Source organism: Mustela putorius, unplaced genomic scaffold (genome assembly GCF_011764305.1).
Source record: "Mustela putorius furo isolate JIRA1106 unplaced genomic scaffold, ASM1176430v1.1 tig00000905_pilon_pilon_pilon, whole genome shotgun sequence".
NCBI lineage: Eukaryota > Metazoa > Chordata > Mammalia > Carnivora > Mustelidae > Mustela > Mustela putorius.
In genome coordinates this window covers 1,160,358-1,184,218 of record NW_025421511.1, presented here as the reverse complement: position 1 = coordinate 1,184,218, position 23,861 = coordinate 1,160,358, and the positions used below count along the sequence as shown (strand labels likewise).

General features: G+C 43.7%; 2 protein-coding genes across 4 annotated transcripts in view; one reads left to right on the top strand and one right to left on the bottom strand.

Moving 5' to 3' along the window:
* Window positions 1–23,861, top strand: part of MCPH1 (microcephalin 1) — a 240,879-nt gene that overhangs the window by 135,800 nt on the left and 81,218 nt on the right. The window lies entirely within an intron of this gene.
* Window positions 1–23,861, bottom strand: part of ANGPT2 (angiopoietin 2) — a 53,443-nt gene that overhangs the window by 22,487 nt on the left and 7,095 nt on the right. For both annotated transcript variants that reach the window (XM_004766748.3, XM_004766747.3), the window contains exon 2: window positions 2,479–2,634. In XM_004766748.3, the coding sequence (XP_004766805.2) occupies window positions 2,479–2,634 (156 nt within the window). The remainder of the gene's footprint in view (window positions 1–2,478; window positions 2,635–23,861) is intronic.

Below are 23,861 nucleotides of genomic sequence, written 5' to 3'. Positions count from 1 at the left end.
TTTTTTTATGCCTTCCCCAAGGCCTCCGGCAGTGGGTGACTCTAAATTATCCACGTCAGGTGCTTGTCTGTGGTCTAGAAGATCTTGGACCTTGACCCATCCCTCATTGTCCAGTGGAATAGCTTCTCTCTCTGACAGGCTACAGGAATCTTCTAATGAGAAAATTTTATGTTTGGATTCAAACCCATTTGGCGCAGTAATTGCTAAGTAGGGCCTACAATATATTTGGTGCATAATTCAGTCCCTTGATGTCCTTGCTTCGGTTCATCCATTTTAATGTGTTTAGGTGGACATAATAGGCTGCTTTCTTTCCAGTCACCCTCCAATTTTCCTGGTATCACAGATCATATGATATCTAGTTTTACAATAGATTTTTAAAAAATCATGTGACCCAACCAAAGCTCAATGAACGCTAGAAAGTCTGCCTTACACAGGATGTCGCAAAGGTTATAGCATTGCTTCATGTCTTACCCTTGATTACCATTGTCTGAAAATATAAGGAATGTTATACTCCTCAGACATTTTTTTGGATGAGGTTGATTTCCCACTAGTTTTGCTATCAAAAGGTGGGGGTATGATTTAAGCATTATTAACTTATTTTAATAATTGACTATGGATATATTGATACATTTACTTTAAAATTTTATCTTTTCATTTTTAGCTTTTATCCCCTCTTGGGGTTACGGTTTTCATATCTTGTGATCCATTGTATAGTGTAGTTACATTTTCCCTACATTGTTCTAATATTGTGGAAAGATTTGGTAAAGAAGTAATTTCTTATTCTGTCCTCAGATAAAAATCTTTTATTCTCCAGCCACTTTCCTACTGTTTTCCGTGCTTTATCCAACAGTTCATAGGGGGACAATGAAAGGACAACTGTACCGTTCTAGACTTGACCTTATTCCAGTTGGGAGGCCTATCATTTCTCTTTCCTCATATCCCCTTCTGCTGATGTCTGGCATTTCTTTTGGCTGAAGTCGCATATAGGAATAATACATCATAGAAATTATTTACTATTAAATATTCTCTCTCTCTCTTTCTCTCTCCCTCTTTTTTTTTTTTTTTTTTTTTTAAACATTGCTTACAACTCAGAGCAGGAAGGTACTAACTTGTACTAACTTCATAAGCCTATAAAGAATCCAGGGTTAGGAACCAGAAAGCAGGTTCACCAATGAAGGGACTTGAACTGAGAGCCTCTTGATAGATTCCGCCAACAGTCCTTTTTTTTCTCACACCTAGACTATTCCTTCTTTCTTTCTTTTTTTAAGATTTTACTTATTTATTTGAGAGAGAGACATAGAGAGCATGAGTGGAGGGAAGAGCAGAGGGAAAGGGAAAAGCAGATCCCTGCTGAGTGGGGACACCCCCCACCCCCATCCCAAGGCAGGGCTTGGTCCCAGGACCCAGAGATCATGACCTGAGGCAAAGTCACATGTTCAACCCACTGAGTCACCCAGGTGCCCCCACCACCCCCAGACTATTCTTACTCAGTCACACGTTGTGTGTTATTTGGCATGAGGCAGTGAATTTTGTTTCAATGTTTTGATGCTTAATGTCTTGGTGTTGTTCTTTTGTTATTTTCATATTCCTGTCTCCTGCTGCCGTTAGTCAGGAGCTCGTAAAATCTGAAAGCTAAAAGAGCACTTAGCAGCCAGTTGTAAGACCTAGCCTTCACTTTATAGTTAAACCCACCGAGGCCCCCCAGGAGCTGAGTGCCTTGCTCAGGCTCACCCATCAGCCGGCTGATGGTGGGATGCGAGCCATCGGAGGATGGGTAAGCCCTCTGCCATAGCTGCTGCGGCTTTGTCTGTGAACTCATACCACAAACTGTTTTCATACTTCTCTGAGATCTGGCTTTACCTTAAAATTAGATTAAAGAACAAAATGTCTTGCATTCTTCTGTGACTTTGATTTCTCAAATGCACGAAACAAGGTAAGGACTTAACCCAGAGTCCAAAAGGTACCCGGCGAGGCAGGGGAGCATTTGTCTTGTAGCTGTCCAGCACGCATCGTACAAAATGATTCACGTGCTGTTAGTAGGAAAATTGATTTAACCTCAGTACTAAAGATGAACATGGGGACATGTGGGTGGCTCAGTCGGTTGAGCGTCCGACTCTTGATTTCAGCTCAGGTCATGATCTCAAGGTTGTGGGATCGAGCCCCCTGTCTGGCTTCACACTCAGTGGGGAGTCTGCTTGGGATTCTCTCTCCCTTTCCTTCTGCCCCTCCCCCTGCCGCCCCACTCTCTAAAATACGTAAATAAGTCTTTAAGAGAAAAAAAAGATGAAAATGTATTTACAGATTTTAAATCCTTATGTACCACAAATTCTTATTTTCTTACCAATTTTTTTTCCTGCTACCCTCAAGCTTTCTTCCTTTTTCCACCATTTAATCAGGTAACCATGTGGCCTGATTTCTTGCTAGTCGCTAGTCGCTAGTCTAGCTGGACCATTACATGCGTTGTGATCTGTGACTTACTTGTGCTTCAACGTCTGTTAGCTTCCGGGTTTGCGCTGCTGTTTGATTGAGGAGGTTTGTTCCTATTTCTATCATCACAGCGGTCTGGTTCTGTACTGCATTCTGTTGCATCTCTACCATTTCTCTCTTCATGTTGTCCTGGATGTAATTCTCAAGCTAGAAAAGAACATGTGTCAGAAAGACAGTCATCAGTCAAATGGTCAGAAACCTCATTCCTAAATATTTGCTCATTTCCTTTAAAAAAGATGTGTTGGAAGACCTGTGCCTTGCTCTGATCTTGCTGTTTTGTTTTTTTTTTATCACCAGTGGTACAATGAAGTGTGGTTTTATGTTAACTTAAAACCAACAGCTTGTTTACATTGTGTGTGGGCCATAGCCACATCCAGAAGCCCACACCGTGGCTGGCACAGGAGGTGGCGGGACCCCCATTTAGAGGTGGGCAGAAGGGGATGTACCATCAGCAGGCATTCTGTCCACCTGCAGCTCTGGCCTCGTTAGGCAGGAAAGGACAATTTGGTTTTAAGAAGCATCACTATTTCGCCCACATTCTAGACTTGTGGTTTCTTGAAATAGAGACTGGAGAAGACTATGTAAGGTAGAGCATGAGGAAAGGCTCACTGTTGGATTACAGCATCACCCCTCAAGTCCACGTTCTGCAGGACCACGCCCCACTTCCCTCTTACCTTGTTCAGCACACATTAGACCTAGTAGGTCTTTCCTAACATGTGTGCATTTTTCACAGTTTCCTCATTTCAGATACCAGGCAAACCTATAATCCTACGTTAGGACCTTCATCACTCCACTCGCCAGGTATGTGGGCATGCCAGCCCATTTTAATATTAGCTTCAGCACAAGACAGTGCAGAAGTTTATTTCACTGCCATAGGTATAGATCCCTATATCTTTGGCAGTAAAATCATATCCTAAATATAAATGTAGGACATTCAGGTGTGTGGGAAAGAGCATGTGGGCTTTGGGCTGTGGACACCTACTCTTATTTTTCTTTGACTCGAGGGATGTTGCTTAACTTTAGGAGTGCCCAGTGTCCGCTGTATAGAATAGAGTTTCTGAGTGGTCAGAGAAACATCGGAAGAATTACCTAAGCTATGCATTTATGGTCATTGTGTGTATGCACAACTTTGGATATGTAAAATGCAATTTCCTTTCTTCTTTGTTTTTCATGGTGATCCAATGATAGGAGCCACAATTCTATTCTTTAACCCAAACTATGAGTTCACAAGGACAGAAAACTTTCTTTTTATTTTTTTTCTCAGAGTTATAATTCAAAATTTTTAAAATTAAATTGAATAACTGAAAGATGAGTATACAACTGCCTTTAAAACTGTCTTTAAAACTTGTAATTCTCTGCACAGAAGCCATTCACAGATTTGGTCACCAAACATCGTTTCTCCTAAAATCTTAATGAAATAATTCTGTACTTCTACCTATGCAAGTGACAAAATACAATGGAAGGGTGGAGTTTGTCTCTTAGAGTTCAAGGGTTTCTTTGTTGGTAGAATTTTTGTAAACTGTGTCTTGGGTATTCTACCTCTCAGGGCTAGTATTAGAAGTCTGGATTTACTGCCTCAATTTCTAACTTGCCGTAGACTCTACCCCGCCCCCTCGTGCTTCCCATCTCCCTCCTTGCTGGTTATCTTGAGGGTCAGTGGTCACTCCCTGGTTCTTCCCTGGCCAATGGGCAGATCAGATATCGTCATCCTGACAACTCCTGCAGCTCTGATCTCTTGTAAACTCTTGTAGTCGAAGCCTTGCCTTTTCCATATCAACAAAAGTGGAGTAGACCACTGTAAAAAATGAAATCATGTGCTATTACTTGCAGTCCAGGAAATACCTCTGGTATAGACTTCATAAAATCGGAAGAGTGAAACCCTTGTTAAACCTAGCAAACCGAGCAAACTCGCTATGTCTTTTCTTAATGTAGTATTCGTCCCCTCCCCCGCCTTTTTAAAATTTAACTTTTATGATTTAAACAAATTATAGGAGCTCAGACAGAACTTTGTTATTTTTCCTTTCTTTCCCTCTGTCTCTCTTTCACACACTTACTTTCACACACACTCCTCTCATCACCGTGGGAGTAATAGAATTTTTGAGGTTCAAGTTAAAGTCGTGTAAGTCATCCAGAAGAGTTGCCTTAGTTACTCTCAACACCCAGCAAAGATAATATTTAGAAAGCCTTACTCTGGGAAGTTTGGACTTATTAAAGATATATTCAAGCTGGAGTTTGGTTTAAATCCATACCATAAAGTAATAATTTATAAACTAGCATAAATATAGGTCTTAATCCTCTTACTGATTTTGGTACTTAAGAACTACATAGAAATGATTCTGTCCTTTGTTGCTCTAAATCATAGAACTAGATGAATAAAATGGGTCCTTCAATCCTCCCCTGCCACATTCGAGAACTACTGAGTCAAATACGGTTACAACCATCGGGACACATGAGAAGCTTATTTATAATCTGACATTTGAAAGTCAACTTTCCATTTAAAATTAGACTCAAGAACTTTAAAATACCCAGTTTTTAAAAGTAAAAAATTTTAACTTTATTGCCTTAACTTTTTCTAAGCTTAGGAACAATAGAATAGAAAATATTTTCAAGTCACTGTTTTTCAGCTTTTCAGGAGGAGGAAGTACACGTATGTGGTGGGTGTGTGGGTGTGGTCAGTCTTAGGCTGAAGCAAGTTACAGATTCAGGCATGCCTGGGCAGGCACAGGTCTTACGTACATGGCACATATGTGGCTCGTGTCTATATACAGTATATACAACTAAATAAAGTAAAACTCTGTAAGCTACTAGCCCAGTATCTAATTGAGGTGTTGGGGAGAAAAGTGGAGCAGAAACAGAAAAATCTGGAAGTAGACATCTTTGTGTTGATTCTCAGAAAGATTTGTGCTCTCACTTTGAAGCAGTGACAGTAAGTTAAGAATTTATGAGAAATGGGTGCTGTGACAGTTGAGTACTCTTCGACCACAAGGAGGAACGCACTCGGCGCCAGAAGAACTGCAACAAGAGGGGCTGCAGTAGCCACAGCTAACGCTGGCTGTGTGCTGCCACGTTCCTATTCCTCTGTTCACGCTTCCCGTGGACTCCAGGCACCCCGGCTCTTGGGCACCTGCACGAGGACTGGTGTGTCTATAGGCCACACTTCTCCTGCCTTTTCCGTTTTTCTAGTGTATTGCCCCGGAATGTATTGCTCTTTAGTATCACTTGTTTTTATCACCTGCGACTGAAACCCGGCAATATAGAAATCTGTCCAGTGCAATTCCATTCTAGTACAAGGAAGTCTGCGTTCAAGGAGGAATGTGAGCGAAAGAAGATTTCTGCTCCTGTTGGCAGCATCGCGCTCCCTCTGTCCTGGGGCAGCTGTGTCTGTCTTTGCCATCTGCACTGAGCTGCTCTTCTCCAAACAGTTCCAAGATACTTGAACCTCCCTAGGGAGGAGATGGGCTTCTTCCTCATTTCACACGGGTGGCTTCACACACTCATGTTTTGCAGGAATGTTTGATATTGCCTTCATGTCAGAAGATGATTATGCCATGATTCGGATTTGTGAGGCCAAGTGCCCCCTCCAAGTCCTCGCTGCAGTTTGGAAGGATATGGTGGACATTCATTTTGCCTTCTTCTTAAGTTGTTGGGCTGAGCACTGAAAGTCCTTAAGCTGTTTCTCTTTCCTTAGAGTTCAAGTGACTTATCCAAATTTAAGGAACATTTAAGGACCGTCACTGTCATTGTAGTGGCCTGGGCTGTTGCTCGTAGTGGTTTGATTTGCTAAAAGAGTGCACCCTAAACATAGCCTTTCAAGTTCCCAACACATTGAAGTTCAAGCAACCAGAGTAAACTATTCTAAGGTACATAAAGATATATCTGTCTCTATATTCATGTAAAATAGGTCCTGACGGTTTTGATTACTCCTTCAACATTTGGGATGATTAAATTTGACAGGAAAAAATAAGTCTGTTTGCAAGGTAACTATGGCAGATTGATTACACATTAAAATGCTTCCCTTGCTATCTTTCATCTCACCAAGATTATCATCTTTTTTTTTTTTTTTTGGACCAAAAGGAAAGTAATCTTGAAATTGGCTGGGGAAAGGAAAATATAGTGTACAAAAACTTATCTGCAACCTCAAGATTTTGGTCTTGGTTCTGTACCAAGTATATAGTCTTGGTTGAGAGATTCTTTCTGTTTAAATAAAGCGCTGTGCCCGATACCTTTTAATTAATTAGTTTTTGTCCTCTGAACATGCTAACTTCCATGGGAAATGAACAAATTGGGAGATGTTTCACTGGAAACATTTTATCCCTAGTATTGTAATTTAGAAACAAGTTACCGTAACTGTTCTCTCTTGTGCACACACATCCCCAAAAGGGATGGTTTCCCTTTTTCCTGCCTCAGTAATCCCCTGACTCCATCCGTTCTTCCCACCTGGTGTCTTCCATCTTCCGTCTTCTGGATTGTCACGCAGCCCCTGAGTGTTCTCTGGCAGCCCCACCCTGAGTGTTGCGGTCTCTCTGCAGCTCACACTACTCCCATGTGGTTGTGCCTGTGCAATGAAGTGCGGATACCCTCGCCTTTCAGCACATACTCTTTCTGATCTCTCGAACTTCGCAGCCTGGCTTCCTCTGTGCATCTTGCCTCCTGGCTGCACCAGACCCCTTTGGCTGCACCAGACCTCCTGCCTTTGTCTGCCATCTCCCGTGACCTGGGTCCCTCTCCCCCTTCTCCGGTTATACCCTACCCCATCGCACACCCTCCTCAAAGATCTCCACTGCACTCTTGTGTTGCATTTTGATACCCCCCAATACATTTTGTACTTCTTTGATTGATTTTGAAGTCGCCTACGACTACAAATTCATGTTCTCGTTTGCTCGGGATACGGACGGTCTTTAGCCCTTCTTCAGTCACACACCCTCGTAGTAACACGCAAAGCTTGTGCTCTTAATATTAGCTTGAGAACTAGGAGGAAAGATTATTAAAACCAGGGATTTTCTGTTTGGAAGTCTTTTGACCTAATGTTCTTGGTTCCCTGTCATGAAGAAACTGAAACATCTTTTGAGGTTTTCAGACAGAAAAGTGGCTTTCCTCCTGGTCCTTACAAACTTTATTATTCTTATTTTTAATCTAGAGATTTTACTTCCTAAGCAGTTATGTACTCAGCAGCGTTTAAGGAGAGGTAAAGAGGGAAAGGCTGGGAGATGCATGACTTAAGCACGTCTTTGTCCTCGGAAACACTTGCGGGAGTCGAGGAGCAAACACATCGCCCATACTTTGGAGATAATGTTCAAATGCCCTGTCAGCTGGGGAGTTCTTCCATTGCCTCTTTGTATTGGAGCCATACTTGGATTTATCTAGCCTAGAAAAGTCCATACCAAAGCCACGTGCCTTCCATTGACTGTCTATAATTTTGGTCCTTTCTTTCTGTAGCCAGTCCTATAACTAATTTGTTCTGTTCTATCTTTTCAGCATTCTTCTATTAATAATTTATGAGCAACTTTTGTTACTGGATACTGTGTCTAGATAACTTCCTATTTTCACTGGACGTAAAGAGACCAAATGTGCGCTTTTGATGACTCTAAACTTGAAACCGTGATGGGCAAGAGAGCTGCAGGCACCAGTTGGCGTCCGTCTAAAGCTGTAGCTTGTCCCCCTTCTCCTGTGACTGATACAGTTTAAAAAATTTGAATACCAGCATATCTGTGCTCCCTGAAGCCATATTTCTTAGCTTGTATTTGTGAAGGTAACTACATATCTTCTTTCTTTGTTATTTAATTGGGGAGGGGAATCTTCATCCCGTAAACGTCCATCTCTTTGCCTCTTGTGCGTTTCCCTTAGCATGGCTCCAGAATCTAAGGAGAAAAGTGTATTTTCTCCCCTCAAGCGTTCCGGTCATATCCTACTGATAAAATGGCTATTTTGTTTTTGTTTTTGTTTTCATCAATAGCAGCCATTTTTAAATATATGCCAACTTAAATATGAGTCTGATATATAGTAACATAAATGAGTTTGGACTTTTCATACGGGAAAAGGTGGCATGTTTTACATCTGTGTGGGTTTTTAAAGGGCTCTTAAGGTACATGTGTATTTATCCAACTATTTACTAGGGCTCTGGCTCACAAAACCTTACAGATCCTCCAGAGGCAGGGAGCACATAAATGCAGCAGGTACTACAAGGTGATGTATATGTTTATATAACGCAACAGTGGTCATAGCAATTTGCATTGCAAAATGATTTTATACATATTAACTTCTTTATATATCAATATATAAATATATTGTGTAATATTTCTGTATATTTTAAATATCTCTTTTTTAATTAATTAGTTAATATAGTAATTTCACTTGATTCTCCTCCTGCCTCAGCTTGGGTTTCCCCCATACCAGGGCCGGAGACAAAAGCATGCATGCAGGAAGTTTATTTAGGAAGTGGGCCCAGGGAGCAATGGAAGACAGACCAGGGAAGCAGGGAGGCTGAGGCTAGTTCAAACATGTGGACTTGGTTGGCTACCACTGGGGTGGCGACCAGTGAAGAATCCCACAAACCCTTCTGAGGAGCTGTAGGAAATGTGTTTCAGCACTGAACCCTCCACCTGTGGCAGAAAGGGCAGGCTCCCATCCCTCTGGGCAAGGTAGCCTGGAGGGCTTCAGCTCTCCCACGCTTGAGGGCTGCCTGCAGGAGCTCTGGAGAGAGGGCACTGGCCTCCTTAGCCAGCTTGGAGGGCGGGCAGGGAGCACCCGTCTGTGATGCTGACCACTGAGGGCGTGGGAGCAGCTGGAGGAGGTGTTCGCTGAGACAGCAGGATGGTGCTACTGGCCTGGCTTACAGAGGAGAGGACTGAGGCTGCAGCACGCATGTGCCTCCCACCCACCATGCCTGGACCGGAGTCCACAGTGACAGAGGAGGAGGCCACAGCGGAGTGCCACCAGACCTGAGTCACAGGGGATCCCTGGGCAAGAGCCCTGGCGTCGTCAGTTCCATACAGTGGGAACCTTGTACCTGCTCGCAGTGTGCTGCCAGGGAGAGCTGCCAGGAAAGCAGCCATTCCCACATTGCCTGCTTCTGATGCTGGAGACCAGAGGCACAGGCGCAGCGCGCCACCCGCAGAACCCCGGCCCCTGGCAAGGTTGGAGCCGCTCAAGAGACGGGGGAGAATTTCACTTTCCACCTCCCAGACACGGTCTGCGCAGGAGACGTTCTGCGGACTTCCGCCTCGCTCTAGTTCTTGGAATGTTTTGTTCTCAGTGTAGGAGATGTTAGTGACAGAGACAGAAAAGGAATGTATAGCTCTTCTCTTCTTATAAAATGAACTGAAACATCAATTACTAGAAATGGGAGCATTTGAAATTGACTTCTGGGATGAGACTGATGCATTTAGGCTACAATAGAACTGGAGATTCTTTTAATGAAACCACTGTCTCCTTGCATCTCTAAAACGAGGGTGCAATGAGAAAAAAAACAAAGTGAGTAAGTACTTTTCTATGGCAGATAGTACCTTTGACACACGTATATTCATGGACAGAGGCATATGTATAAAGCACATATGGGCTCACGTGTGGAGATGGAAATATATCTAGACCCATCCATCCACTGTCACTTCTCTGTGGCATGATAAACTGTCAAAAGCTGAGGGGGAAAAAGGCTTAGAAATCAGTCATATTGTTGAGTTCCCTCATTTCTGGAATCTACCAGGACCTGGATCACCAGTGTGAGCTCACTGCTGAGTAAGGATTAATCCCTTGGTGGCCCACAGCCGAGTCAGCACTCAGCACTGCGCTGACGTAGCTGTGCTCACCTGAAAAAGGATGCCACCAGGTATTAACAGGGTTACTTTGTCAATTCTGTGAAGTAGTCCCATCCCAAAGCTTGTTTCCCTCTTTTATCTGCCCCCTTTCTGTTGTCTCTTTCTGTATCCATGTGGCTTTGCTGAAGTCCTGCAGAGATTTCTAGGGTCAAGAGAGTGTGATCACCTTTGGAGCAGGCTTTTTTTTTTTTTTTCTTTTTGACATGAAATAAATGTATGCTGTCACAATTACGATACTAGATGGCCCGGAAAGGAGGGAAAAGGCTAAAGGAATTTCAGTGATTTTTGCCTTGAGGATACTTTCAAGGGAAGTTAGTTCTTCGTGAGGAAGGCAGGAAGCCTGTGTTGTTTCTTACACAGAAAGGGAGGGCCGGGGATTTGGGAATGCAGATGGGCCAGCTTAGGGAGTCTCAGGACTGGGCCTCCAGCCCCCCGCTGTTCGCCGCACATCAGAGCCGACCTCCAGACTGGCGCTCTGCTGCTGTACCTCCTGTGGCCGGCAAACCCAAAGGTGGAGAGAATTGGGGGGGAGGCAACATTGGAAAACTCTCAAAGTACATGGGACTAATTTGCACGAGCTTGTAGCAATAAAGTACCCCACCTTCTGTGTATGAACTACCACTGACCCAGTGTCCGCTAACGCAGTTCTGTGGTGGTTTTCCCAGTATGTTCTGACTTGTTCAGATTCTCTTGCCAGAACACCGTTCCGTCCGCGCCGCTGTGGGCGAGGATGAAGGGATACAGTATACTTTTCTATCCTGTCTTCGCCGATTCGACATTTCTGGGAGCACAGTGTGACGGTGCCCTGTGTGCGGCGGGGGAGGGCTGTGCGGAACACTAGTTGCTGCAGGAAGAGTCCTGGGAAATATTTAGGAAAGCGTGTTCTCACGTTCCAAATGCTGTAGCTGCTGCTTTTTTCATTTTACGAGTTTAAAACAGCCAAAGTTCATGCTTTCCTGAACCATTTGGGAGGGTGCACCTCTTCCCAAGTCTTATATTAGATTGCCTCTAATTTGACCTCTGGTTCAGTCTTCATTTTCACAAGTGTTTAAAGTTAGACATTTTTCTTATTTTCCTATTTATTCACATGATTCAGTGGCCTGTGTGCTCATATTTTAAGAAATTGTACTTACCTGAGCTTTGCAGAAACAAAGTGATAAATCTTTTTTTTTTTAACTCACATCAAAGAATAAAAATCGTTTAATCAGGCTATGTTAATCTTTAAAGCTGTACATTAATTTTTAAACCTGCAATACATTTTTTAGCATGTCAGCAACTTATTTAAAACCTGATCAAGGGCACCTGGGTGGCTCAGTTGGTTAAGCAACTGCCTTTGGTTCAGGTCATGATCCTGGAATCCCAGGATGGAGTCCCACATCCAGTTCCCTGCTCAGTGGGGAGTCTGCTTCTCTCTCTGACCCTCCCCACTCTGGTGCTCTCTCTCAAATAAATAAAATCTAAAAATAAAAAATAAAAAAAATAAAATAAAACCTGATCAACAGTAGAATTTTTTTCTAATCAGAAACAGTGCAGCAAAAGCAAAACAATTTCCAAGTGCCCAAATTATGTGGCAAGACAGAATAGTATGGCTTTTTTTTTTTTAACTAACTTTAGTTTATCTTCATTTCTTGATGTGAAATTTGATAAGAAGCATATTAAATATGTTTCAAAGTATTTACTGTTCACCTCTGAAATGTCGACAGCCAAGTGGGACTGCTGTTCACTTTGGAAGGCCATACAAGAGCTCTAAGCACATTCCACTTCTTTCTGTGGCTCGCCGTCCAGGGAAACTGTTCCAAAGCCACACACACAGTGCTCTGGGGATGGCTGCAGTTTGACTCCACGAGAACAGAGCCTCAGCTGGGAACTGCAAATAGTGATTATGACTTTGGACAAATCAGTGAGCTTCTAATTATGTCTTCCAGGGCCTCCTGACCTGAAATAAGAGAGTATCCTCCTACAAAATATATGTTGTATCAAACTTCTCTTTACAAAATACCAGTTCTGGGGATGATGTTTTTAGAGGGATTTTATTTCAATCTTTTGTTTCAGGAGCATGCCATTCATATATTGGGGGAATCACTTGCTCTCCAGTAGTTGAGTAAGAATAGATATGCAAAATTGGCCATAAAGTGAAGGTGCCACTGTTTCATATGGAGTTTAAAAGCACACTATACTCTTTCTATGGGATTTCTAACTTATCCTAAAGTAATTCTTGCATGAAATTTCAGTGTAAGAAGTAATCCATTTAGATGAAGACACAGATGTGGCATAGAGAGTTATACTTTGCAGTAAAATAACTGTTCCTACATACTGACTCACTGTATATAAAGTCTGTTGGTCTGTCCAAACTAGGAGGACTTGAGCTATGTTTTGTGGCCAGTTACATGGTACCAGATTGAAAAGGACTAAAGAACATTCTTTAATGAATACTTTCTACCAGTTGCTTTCTCACAATAGAATGATTATTTTGATTTGTAAATGTTGCTCCTTGGGGACAGATTTGAGTGCTAATGTACTACAATTTAACTTTTAAAAAAATAACTAAATAGGTTGCTGCTAAAATTAAATGCTGTCACAGGCATCACGGAGCAAAAGAAGCCACACACCAAAGAATACCTACTACACGATCTCATTTATATCACATTCAAGAATAGACCAAACCTACTTACTGATGGTGACCGAAATCAGAATAATGATTTCTGGGTGCGAGATGCTGGGGTGAGGGGCCGGTGGTGATACAGGCGAAGTTATTAACTGGGAATGAGCAGGACAGAAATTTCTGGGGTGCTGGAAATTTTTTTTTTTTTAAGATTTTATTTATTTATTTGACAGACAGAGATCACAAGTAGGCAGAGAGGCAGGCAGAGAGAGAGAGGAGGAAGAAGGCTTCCTGCCGAGCAGAGAGCCCCATGTGGGGCTTGATCCCAAGACCCTGGGATTATGACCTGAGCCGAAGGCAGAGGCTTTAGCCCACCTAGCCACCCAGGCTTCCCTACTGGAAATATTTTATATCTTAATCTCAGAGCTGGTTGCACAACTAAATTCGTGTTTTAAAAGTTCACAAAGCTGTCGATTTAAGAATTGTATACTTTATACACTTCCTGTGTTTTAGACCTCAATAAAGAGGCTTTTTTTTAAATGGAAGGATATTAAAAATGAAATATTTGACAAATTTTGCTGTGACACCATGACCCTAGTTGCTATGAGTGATTTTATTTACCTCTGTCTGGAGTTCTCATCTGCTTGTTCCTAAATACCGCCTAAAGCAATGAACTTTGAAAAAGTGATTTCACAGCAACTGCAGAGAGCTATAGATTAAACTGTTCCAGCTGCCCAAAGAGGGTTAAAAGTATTTAGTTAGGTAAATTAGTGATTTCACATTCCGAAACTCAATTCTTTCCGGATCAAGCATAAAAGGCATTTGCTCTTGGAAGACCAAGAAAGAATTCTTGCAGTTCCCATTAGTCTAAAAATAAATAATAAATAAATAAATGTCTGAGTCATGGGCTGCATTTTGTTGGAGTTCAGTGGCTTCAAGTGTAGGAAGAAAATGATTTATTCTCTGAATAGTTGCGCTACCTATTGCCCATTGGAATGAAAACAAAATTACTCTGAGAAAAGTGAAATCCATGAATTAGTCCATTGAATTTGATCATATTTTGAGTAAATCCAATTCAAGTAGTTCTTGCTTGAGCAACCTGATTTGAAAAAAAAAAAAAAAAAAGACCCTGAATAAAGGGGCTTTGTTTGTGTTGGATGAAGTGGGGGAAGAAGTTGTGATTCTTGAAGCGATTGTGATTGTGGAGTTGTTGTTCCAGCATAGATTCTGAGACTCAGACACACCCGTGTGTGAATCCTACCTCAGCTACACACTAGCTACCAGGTCAAGTTTTTTTAACCTCAGGTTTCTCTTTGGTAAAATAGGCATATAAATGCCCACTGTTATCATAAAAATTAAATGGAAGGAATTAGCACCATTTCTAAATGGTTTCCAGGGCATCCTGGTTCCCTGCAGCAAACCCTTGGGGGCCGTGGGAGATAGTTTAATGTTCAAGGGAAACTGCACCATACTTAACACCTGCCTGCCACTCGAGGAATTAGTATCAGAGAAAAGTAGCTCACCGTTTTAGTGCTGTTAGAATGTGCCGCTGTGCAAAGCCACGTTTTTGGTGGTTACTGCCGCAAAAGGCAAGTAGTACTTGCGTGACAGTCGGCATGGGGCTCAGAATGCGGGTGTCAGTGTCCACTTTGATTCCCAAGTCTGAGAAGCGGAGCGCCGTGTAGCTGGCAGATACAGCCCTGCTCAGTCACTGGTGTCAGTGAAGTCTTAGAACGCCTCTACCAGCTCCTGCATTGAATGGTGTGTGTACTCAATCCCTGCCCTCAGTCCATAGGCTGCCTTCACCTGCGATCTCTGCGACTGGAAATGTTGATTGGAAAATCAGTAAATCAAAAAGAACTGGTAATTATGTAAGATGTGCCTTAAGACATATACTTGCCTATTCCTAACTTCCCGAAACCATGAAGAAGAACCTCCGTTTCTCTCCAGCCCGTTGCTTGGCACCGTGTCTCCTTGCGGCGGACAGCGTCCGTAAGTGAAGCATGCTACCGGGGAACGGGCTCCGAGCAGGCCACGTTCTGGGGCACGGCTCGCTCGCCTCCGGCTGATGTGGGTTTGCTCGGGTCGCGGAAGGACAGTGTGCGCCAGTTTCACAGAAGTAAGGTGGTCCGCCTCTGCATGTCATTTATCTTTTGTATGCCTGCCATCCTCACTTGTTCAAAGTCGAGCGAGTTTTAATACGTATAGAAAAGCCAAATTTTTGTGAACACCAGAGCAATTTGGGAAGTGACTTTTCAGTGTGATTCTCCAAATGCTTGCGGTAAAAGTACAAGCGACTTGAATCATTTTCCCATAATTAGTTTCAGTTCTGGAGGTCTGCCCCTTCTCCCTAACCCTACTGCTTCGCATGCATGTCTATTCCAACGGAAGCTAGTGGAAAATTCCTGTCCCCTTTCACTCCACGGCCATGAGTTATAAAAAGCATGTCATTCAGAATTGACTTTTTCTTCTGCATGCTTGAATTTTTACTCACAACTTAAAGGGAAAAAAATCCTTTCGGGAGATATTTCTCTTTCAGTGGGGTGAGGGGCCCAGCATTACTTTGAGTCACCATGGAATGGCTGACTTGCTTTGCTTTATCTTTAGGGGTCAGATGTTTAATCGAGGAGTGCATTTGAGGGCTCAGAGTTGATGGAGCACACCGCCACCTCCTTCTCAGGGCGGCAGTGGCTCCATTCACACAAGTCCCTTAACATGCACGTCGTCACTGACTCGTTTGGTGGACACGCAGCTCATGAGCGAGTGAGGATGAGGAGTAAGGCCATGCAGAGGAACCGGCGGGAATGAGGGGTGAGGGGGGCACAGGAAATGGGAGTGGGGGGAGGGGACAAGCCGGAAGTGGAAATGAGGGTGGGGGGCACACAGGAAGTGGGAATGAGGGTGGGGGGCACACAGGAAGTGGGAAGGGGGTTGGGGGCACACAGGAAGTGGGAAGGGGGTGGGGGGGCACACAGGAAGTGGGAATGAGAGTGGGGGCACACAGGAAGTGGGAATGAGGGTGGGGGGGCACACAGGAAGTGGGAAGGGGGTTGGGGGGCACACAGGAAGTGGGAAGGGGGTTGGGGGCACACAGGAAGTGGGAAGGGGGTGGGGGGCACACAGGAAGTGGGAATGAGGGTGGGGGCACACAGGAAGTGGGAATGAGGGTGGGGGGCACACAGGAAGTGGGAAGGAGTGTGGGGGGGGCACACAGGAAGTGGGAATGAGGGTGGGGGGCACACAGGAAGTGGGAATGAGGGTGGGGGGCACACAGGAAGTGGGAAGGAGGTGGGGGCACACAGGAAGTGGGAAGGGGGTTGGGGGCACACAGGAAGTGGGAAGGGAGTGGGGGCACACAGGAAGTGGGAAGGAGGGTGGGGGGCACACAGGAAGTGGGAAGGAGGTGGGGGCACACAGGAAGTGGGAAGGAGGGTGGGGGGCACACAGGAAGTGGGAAGGAGGTGGGGGCACACAGGAAGTGGGAAGGAGGGTGGGGGGCACACAGGAAATGGGAAGGGAGTGGGGGGCACACAGGAAGTGGGAAGGAGGTAGGGGCACACAGGAAGTGGGAAGGAGGTGGGGGGCACACAGGAAGTGGGAAGGAGGGTGGGGGGCACACAGGAAGTGGGAAGGAGGGTGGGGGGCACAGGAAGAAAAGAGCAGTAGCGGAGGTTTTCCTATTGTTAGGGTTTGTTTGTTTCAATCAAAGTATGAGTCATCTCACCCTCATTTTTTAACCAGAAATCACTGTGGTCGCCGCTATGATTTGGTCTTGACTCCTACAAGCCAGTTTAATTTTATCAGTGGTAGTGAATTCTTGAAAGTTTCCCTCAGCTGTAGAAATCTGGTTTCAAATTAAAGTGGTCTAAATGCCAGCTTAAACTTTGTGGCTTAGCATCTTTGTTGAATCCCCTCAGCAGAAGGACCTACACTGGAGTTCTGGCTGCTCTGTGGGATTCAGATGCGGAGCCGTGGTTCCAGTGGAATCTTGGCTGTCTTCTCCAGTGACTTTAGGAGTACTATGGCCTAAGGAGGTCAAAGTTAGACCTGAAGGAAAGGATTCGTCCCAAATGTCTGTCCTGCACTCTGGCATTTTACAAGGACGTGTAGACCTCTTCCTCAGCCCTTGCACCATTAGTCCCCCAGAGCATGGGTGCCTTTGGGGAAAAAGTTCATGCCAGTTTGGGAAATTAACTGAAACACAGTGATGAACTCAAAGCTGGGATGTGAATCCTCATTCTAACCCTGTTCCCAGTGGCCATGAGCTTTACCCTGGCCCATGTCAGAAAAGCAGCCCTTGGGTTTTCATAGCCCTTGTGCTGCGCATCTCAGTGGTCCCGTAGCTGCTCAAGAAGCAAGCTCAGGCCAGCGCCCACAGAGAGAGGAGCCGAGCTAAGGCATGGAAAGAACATCTTACTGATTTTCGTAAGGATGACCGTAAATCATACACATCGAAGCATAATACTTTTCTAGAAAGACTCGAGAACAGAAGGAATACCGTGGTGCTCCCAGATGTGTAAGCTCTAACCTGGAAAATCGTCTAGTGTGGAACCAGCTCTCGCTGGTTTTATTAGGGAAGAGGCGAAGATCGGAAAGGCCAGAGAGAGGAGTGGATGGGCGCTTGGCCGGCCTTTCTTTCACCTCCACCCTAACTTCTTGTTGGCCTCCGATTATGGAGGTTACAGAATTCCATGTGGAGGCAAAGGCCACTCCGCAGCATATTTTCTGCAGAGTAGATTTCATCTGAGGGCAGATGAGTCTTGGAAATCATTCAAGGGCATCTTTAAGTCAGTCCATGTGTATAGATTCCAAAGATGATAACAGTACAGGAGAAATGGTACATGGGTGGGTCCAATTAAGAAGTGTCGACTCTAACAAAAGAGCACAAATATCCCTCTATAACGGTAGAGCAGATACATAAATTGTGTCATACGCATACAGTGAAACACTACACAGTAAGGGAAAAGGGTACATTTTCATGCAACAACATGGGTAAATCCGAGAAGTAATAAAATGGACCAAAAAAGAATATGAAATCTAAAACTTAGCAGAATTAACCTGTAGTGACAGAGGGCAGAATGGTGGCCAGCCTTGGGAGGAAGAGACAGTCGTATCGTTGCGGTGGGGGTGGTGCATGGGGGGGGGGCATAGCCCCTGACTCCCAGTGGAAGCTTGAAACCACAGATAGTACCAAACACTATGTATTTGCTGTTTTGTCCTGCACATACATACTTATGATAACGTTTAACTGCTAAATTAGGCCCAGTTGTAAGATATTCATAACAACTGATAATAAAATAGAGCTGTCGTAACAGTGTACTGCCCTGGAAGTGATGTGACTGTGGTCTCATCTCTTTAGCCCGGACTCATCCTGCTTGTGCGGATGTGAGCCGGCCGCAGTGCCTCCGTGATGAGAGGAAGTGAGGCGAGTAGCGAAGGCGTTTTGACGGAGTGTCAGGCTAATACTGACCTGACGACAGGTGTGACCCAACGACAGTGTGCTGCCAGACTCCGGCTCAGGGCAGTCTGGGGCATGTCTTGTGCAGCGGCGTGAATGCGTAATTGTGAAGGCAAGGGCTGCCCTGTCCATCCGCGTGTTGGGGAGCGCTGGGTATGTGGCTTGGAGTAACTCCTGCTCTTTCAGACTTGTTTCGCCTATTCCTTATTCCTGCGGGGCTGCCTGCGGAAGACCTACCTTTCGATTTCAGCAGTGCCCTTGCTTATTCACGAATCCCTTCCTCTGTCTGAAAACATAGCCAAGTATGGCCATTGTCTCCAAGCTTCCAGAAAGGCTGCCGTCTTGCCGTTGCCTGGCATGTGTGCCTGGGGTGCTTACACAGCGTCGTATGGACGTTTAAACCATCTGGGTTTTACCCTTCGTATGGGTATAGGTGCCAGTGCTGGGAGTTAGAGGTTCCAGTGCTTGGGAGGAGGGGGAACACTACGGCTGATCGAAGGGCTTTGAAATTAGACACATTGGGTCTGCTGGCAGCCCGCCCTCTCCGGAGCCTAGCAAGTCACTTTGCATCTCAGCACGCCTCCAGGCAAGAACATCCACCCAGATTGGCTTCTCGCTGTTTGCCACCTTCCCCATATTTGTTCTTCCTTGTGGTGTGGGCATGCTCTGGGCGTGACCACTGGGTGGGGCCTCAGAGCGGCAGGTGTTGGGGGTGGGGGGTGGGCACCACAAAGCCTGTCAGCTCTCCTGATCCGCGCAAGAAGATGTGTGGACTTCTACTTAAATCTCTTGAGAATGTGTATTCTTATAAGAAGCTCCGAGATAAAGAGACTTGACTATAGTTTTGCCAGCTGTGTACCATGTGACAGAACCCTGAGCTTGAGTTTTCTTTGTAAAGGGGGAAGAGAGTATCTCCCTTCAGTGGGCTGTCACTCCATTGTAGTATGATGCCTGATGATGGTCGCCGCCCTCTCTCATCCTACAGCAGCAGCTATGTAGCGCCAGCAAAAGGGGAAGTGCCTTTCTCTGTTTTGCTGTCACATGAATGGCTTCCTTTTTGCAAGAATTCTGTAGACTCTAAGCAAACAAATGAAAGATGCTGGCATCCGTGTAATGAGCCAACAGCTCCCTGTTTCTGAGGAGCTGAATGCGTGGTGCTAGGTTATGTCCATGGCTGCCGTGGCTGACATGGGTTGCCAACTCAGGATTTTGAATCCTTTAAAACTGAAACGGATAGAGAAAGGATTCCAGCTCTAAGAGAGTTGGTTATTCAACAAATGGTTTCACTATTTCTTCTTCTCATTCAGAGACCACGGACTTGAAGGGTAAAAGAAAGTAGCATTCTCGACGGTAACTCTGTGTTACAGCCGTAAAACCTTCTTGGGTTGGGGCAGGCTAGTCATGTAGTAATAAATAGGCTTTACATATTAAACATTGTCCATTTAGAAGAAGAAATGCATATGGACGACTGTGTTGTAACCCAGAAGGGGACCATATTTGAAAATATGGACAAATAATCACACATCGCAAAATGGCCAGTGGTTATTTGAGGGAATGGTGTTGTGATTAATCTTGATTCTCTAGCTTATAACCCAGTTATCCCAGCCAACAGTGCTTTTAAGAGCATTTTACTGTTATAGTTAGGTTAAAACCAATTCTGGTTGGGAATTCCTGTTAGTAACATTTTATTAAGTTTAAATCTGGATAAGTTTTAAAAATGTTTTAGTGAATTTAACAGTCTGTTTCTTAGTAACTAAAAATAATAAGGAATTACATATACATGCACCAAAGGTTAAGCATAGATTATTAGCTTGGGGTTGGAATTTGATTGTTATTCAGCAAAATATCTTTTCTCTAGCAGCATTTTTGCACCAGAATTCCTCATTAAGAAGGCTGGTTTGCTTAGGGACATTTTAAGCTACATCTGTATGTAATAATTTTCCAAGATTCCAAAGACTAGATAGTAGTTAATAAAACTCAAAGGAATATTCTGATTATCTTCAGACTAGTGTTTATAATTATCCAGCAGACAACCAAAAATTGATAGTATCTGTTGATTCCACAAATCTAATGGCAGAGAAAATACTTACAGAAGCCTAGAGGAAATGATACCTCTTAGGAATTTTGAATCTTGTCTACCTAGACACGTGGGTTGATGAGTTAACTCCAGAATGCCCACTCAGAAGGCAGCTTGAAGAGTGCCCTTCCATAGTCTTTAAGTTCCTGCCTTCTCTATAAACTGAATGGGCAGAAGGGCAGTGTTACTTATAACTTACTGGGCGCTGAAGTGATAAAAATACATTTAACAATAAAGTCTGACTGTTTTAATGGGCCCTATAGCTTTATCGGCAAGCATGATGGAGCAGGATAGGCAGGGTGATATGGGGGAAGAGGTCGTCCACAGTTTCAGAGCAGGGTGTTTCTAGAGAGGCGCCCAGCCGTGGGGTAGAGGCACTTTCCTTGTGCACCTGCAACAGCCCTTTTCCATGCTGAAAGGAAATTCACGATCTTACAGTAAAGATGTGCTTTGAGGTGTTCAACTCAAAGGTATAAGGTCAGATCATTTGCCCTGACAGCTCTCCTGATCCGCACAAGAAGATGTGTGGACTTCTACTTAAATCTCTTGAGAATGTGTGTTATTATAAGAAGCTCTGAGATAAAGAGACTTGACTATGGTTTTGCCAGCTGTGTACCATGTGACAGAACCCTGAGCTTGAATTATGAATGGAATTATGATCTTGAATGTGAGAGATGGTACAGGTCTTGTTAACTGTGTTTCTGATATTGTTATTAAAATTAATTATAATTATAATCCCTGCACTAGTGTAGTATCTTAGAGTTTCCAACTTGCTTTTGTACTCATCAACTTACAAACACATAATCCCTTAAAGTCCTTGCTGTCCCCTTGTGTTTCTGAAGGTGCACAGTGGGGGTTAAACAAATGTAGTTAATCATGCTAAAAAAAAAAAAAACAGCCACTTCCTAAGTGAAAAGGCTACATACTGCATGATTCCAAGTATATGACATTTTGGAAAAGACAAAATTTCGGACACAGTAAAAAGATCAGTAGTTTGCAGGGGTTTGGAGGAAGGAGAGACGAACCAGTGGAGCACAGGTGGTTTTTAGGGCCGTGAAAATACTCTGCACGGCACGATTATGGTGGACGCATGTGCCCACAAACCTACGGGTGTGCGATGCCAAGAGTAAACTCTGATGTGAACTGTTGGCCCTGTGCAATAATGGTGTTTTAGTGTAAGTTCATCCGTTGTGACAGATGTCACTGATAGTGGGGGGAAGCTATGCATGGATGTGGCAGCAGGAGGCATTTGGGAAATCTGTGTATCTTTTCAATTTAACTGTGAGCCTAAAACTGCTCTAAAAAATAAGTCTTTCAAAGTCATTTACTACGTATGAAGAGGAAAAAATGAAATAACAAAAAAACTGGTATTCTGTAGCTTCAGATTGCACTGCTTATATAGTTAATTAAACATGCAGGCACCCGGACACCTGGGTGGTTCAGTTAAGTGTCTATCTTCAGTTCAGGTCATGATCCCAGGGTCCCAGGATCGAGTACTCGGATCGTTCCCTGCTCAGCAGAGAGCCTGTTTCTCCCTCTGCCCCTCACCTCACTTCTATACTCTCTCTCTCTCAAATAAATAAATAAATAAAATCTTTTGAAAATAAAGTTAAAAAAAAAGCATGCAGACAGCAAAACCCAGAAAAGGAACTTCAAAGGCATGCTTGTCTATCAATAATAGTATTGACTTCACATGTAAACATGATTTATTTTATATTTAGATTTCTTTGAATCTGAATAGTTGTGTCCAAGATACGTCTTCTTTTGGTATGAAATGACTTTTTTAAAAAAAGATTTTATTTGTGTTTGTGTGAGAGAAAGCGTGTGTTAATTAGGGGCACGCAGAAGCTGACGCGCAGCGCAGGTTTGCCCTCTGTTCCTGTCGTTTATGGAACAATCGTAATGAGGACGCCATCCTGGAACACTGAGGGCGATGGGGACGGTGGGTTCTGTCACCAGGCTAATCAGCACATTAAGTCACCCTCCCAGTGAAAAGACTGCTAATATGTGAACAAGTATGAATATGGCCTCGATGGGATGTGACAAGATGGAGAAATGGAGAGGTTGAATGCTTGCCTCCTTTTAAGACTTTATTGATTTTCTCTACCTAAAAAACAGATTAATAAGTAACTTGTGAATATTCACATATACAGTGATGTAGTCTCAAAGAGGCTGTGTCAATATGACAAAATACTGTATTTTCTAAGACCCAAGTATCTTGATATCCTTTCCCTTAAAAACCACCATTGTCCATGAAAAAGTGTAACACGATGTGTTAATAAATACCAGGTGGTATTCTTAATGCATATAGTTCATTGACTTGATTGTTGGTTTTTTTTGATATTAGATGTGAAGACTTTGTAGTGTTAGGTTGTCAGGTTAATGTCAAGATTTCAAAAGCAATTCATAGGCTCTGAAAAGTTGCTCAAAGGAAGGACTAAGGCTGATTTGGGAGCAAAGTAATTACTGTCCCAGGCACCCCCCCAAGGCTGGTCCCACAGAGGTTTTAATTAGGTTCTAGTTGAATGGCAAAGATAATGGTTGTAGCTGGTTGAAGGAGCTATGATGGTAAAAGGATTTGGTCCACTCCTCAGGGGATTTTAATAGGTTTTACATCTTTCATCGGCTGGTATGTGCCAAGATTAGGATAAGAAAGAAAGGTGATTTCATGGGGAAATATCTAATTAAAATATTAATTTGCAGACAGCTAGCATACTTGACTCAGAGTTCAGGTGGTAGAGGAGAGTTCATCCCTTTACTGTCAAAGCATACATAAAACAGTCATTTTTAACTCCAGTAAATGTTGAAAACTTTTATTCTAAAACACTGAAAAAAAATTTTTTTTTTACCATTTTTGATTATATCAGATCATTGATCATTTGTCATTTTAAACAATACCATGCTGACATCAAGGTATTTTTGGTGATACCTATCATAGAATCCTGGGTGATTTTAAAATCGAATTAGAGGGCAGAGCGGGTCGCACATTACTTTCATGGGACTGGATTTTATTTGTCTGAACTTCCAAGTGTTCGTGAAGTTCAGGATGTCGTCCCTCAGGCAACAATCAGAAGAGGGTTGCTCCTGTGGGTATGATGTGTGAGAAGGTGCATATATACTTGCTCTCGGTTATCACAGAGTTTGTTTTTACTCTTCTTAACTACAAAGTGGAATTTTGGGTGATTACTTTACACACGAGATATTCCCAGTTGCTTTTTTTTTTTTTTTTCCTTAGCTGCTTTGGTACAATGCTCATATAGAAACGATAGCACGTTTTACCTGTAAATATTGGATGATGAGGTTGTCCGCTCAGTAGCCACCATGTGCCAAACCTGCTGACATGCTGTGGCATCCCAGTACGCAGGTGTGCCCGGGAACGCCAGCCCTGTGCTTGTCTGCGAACACCTGTCTCGCAGGTGGAGGGAA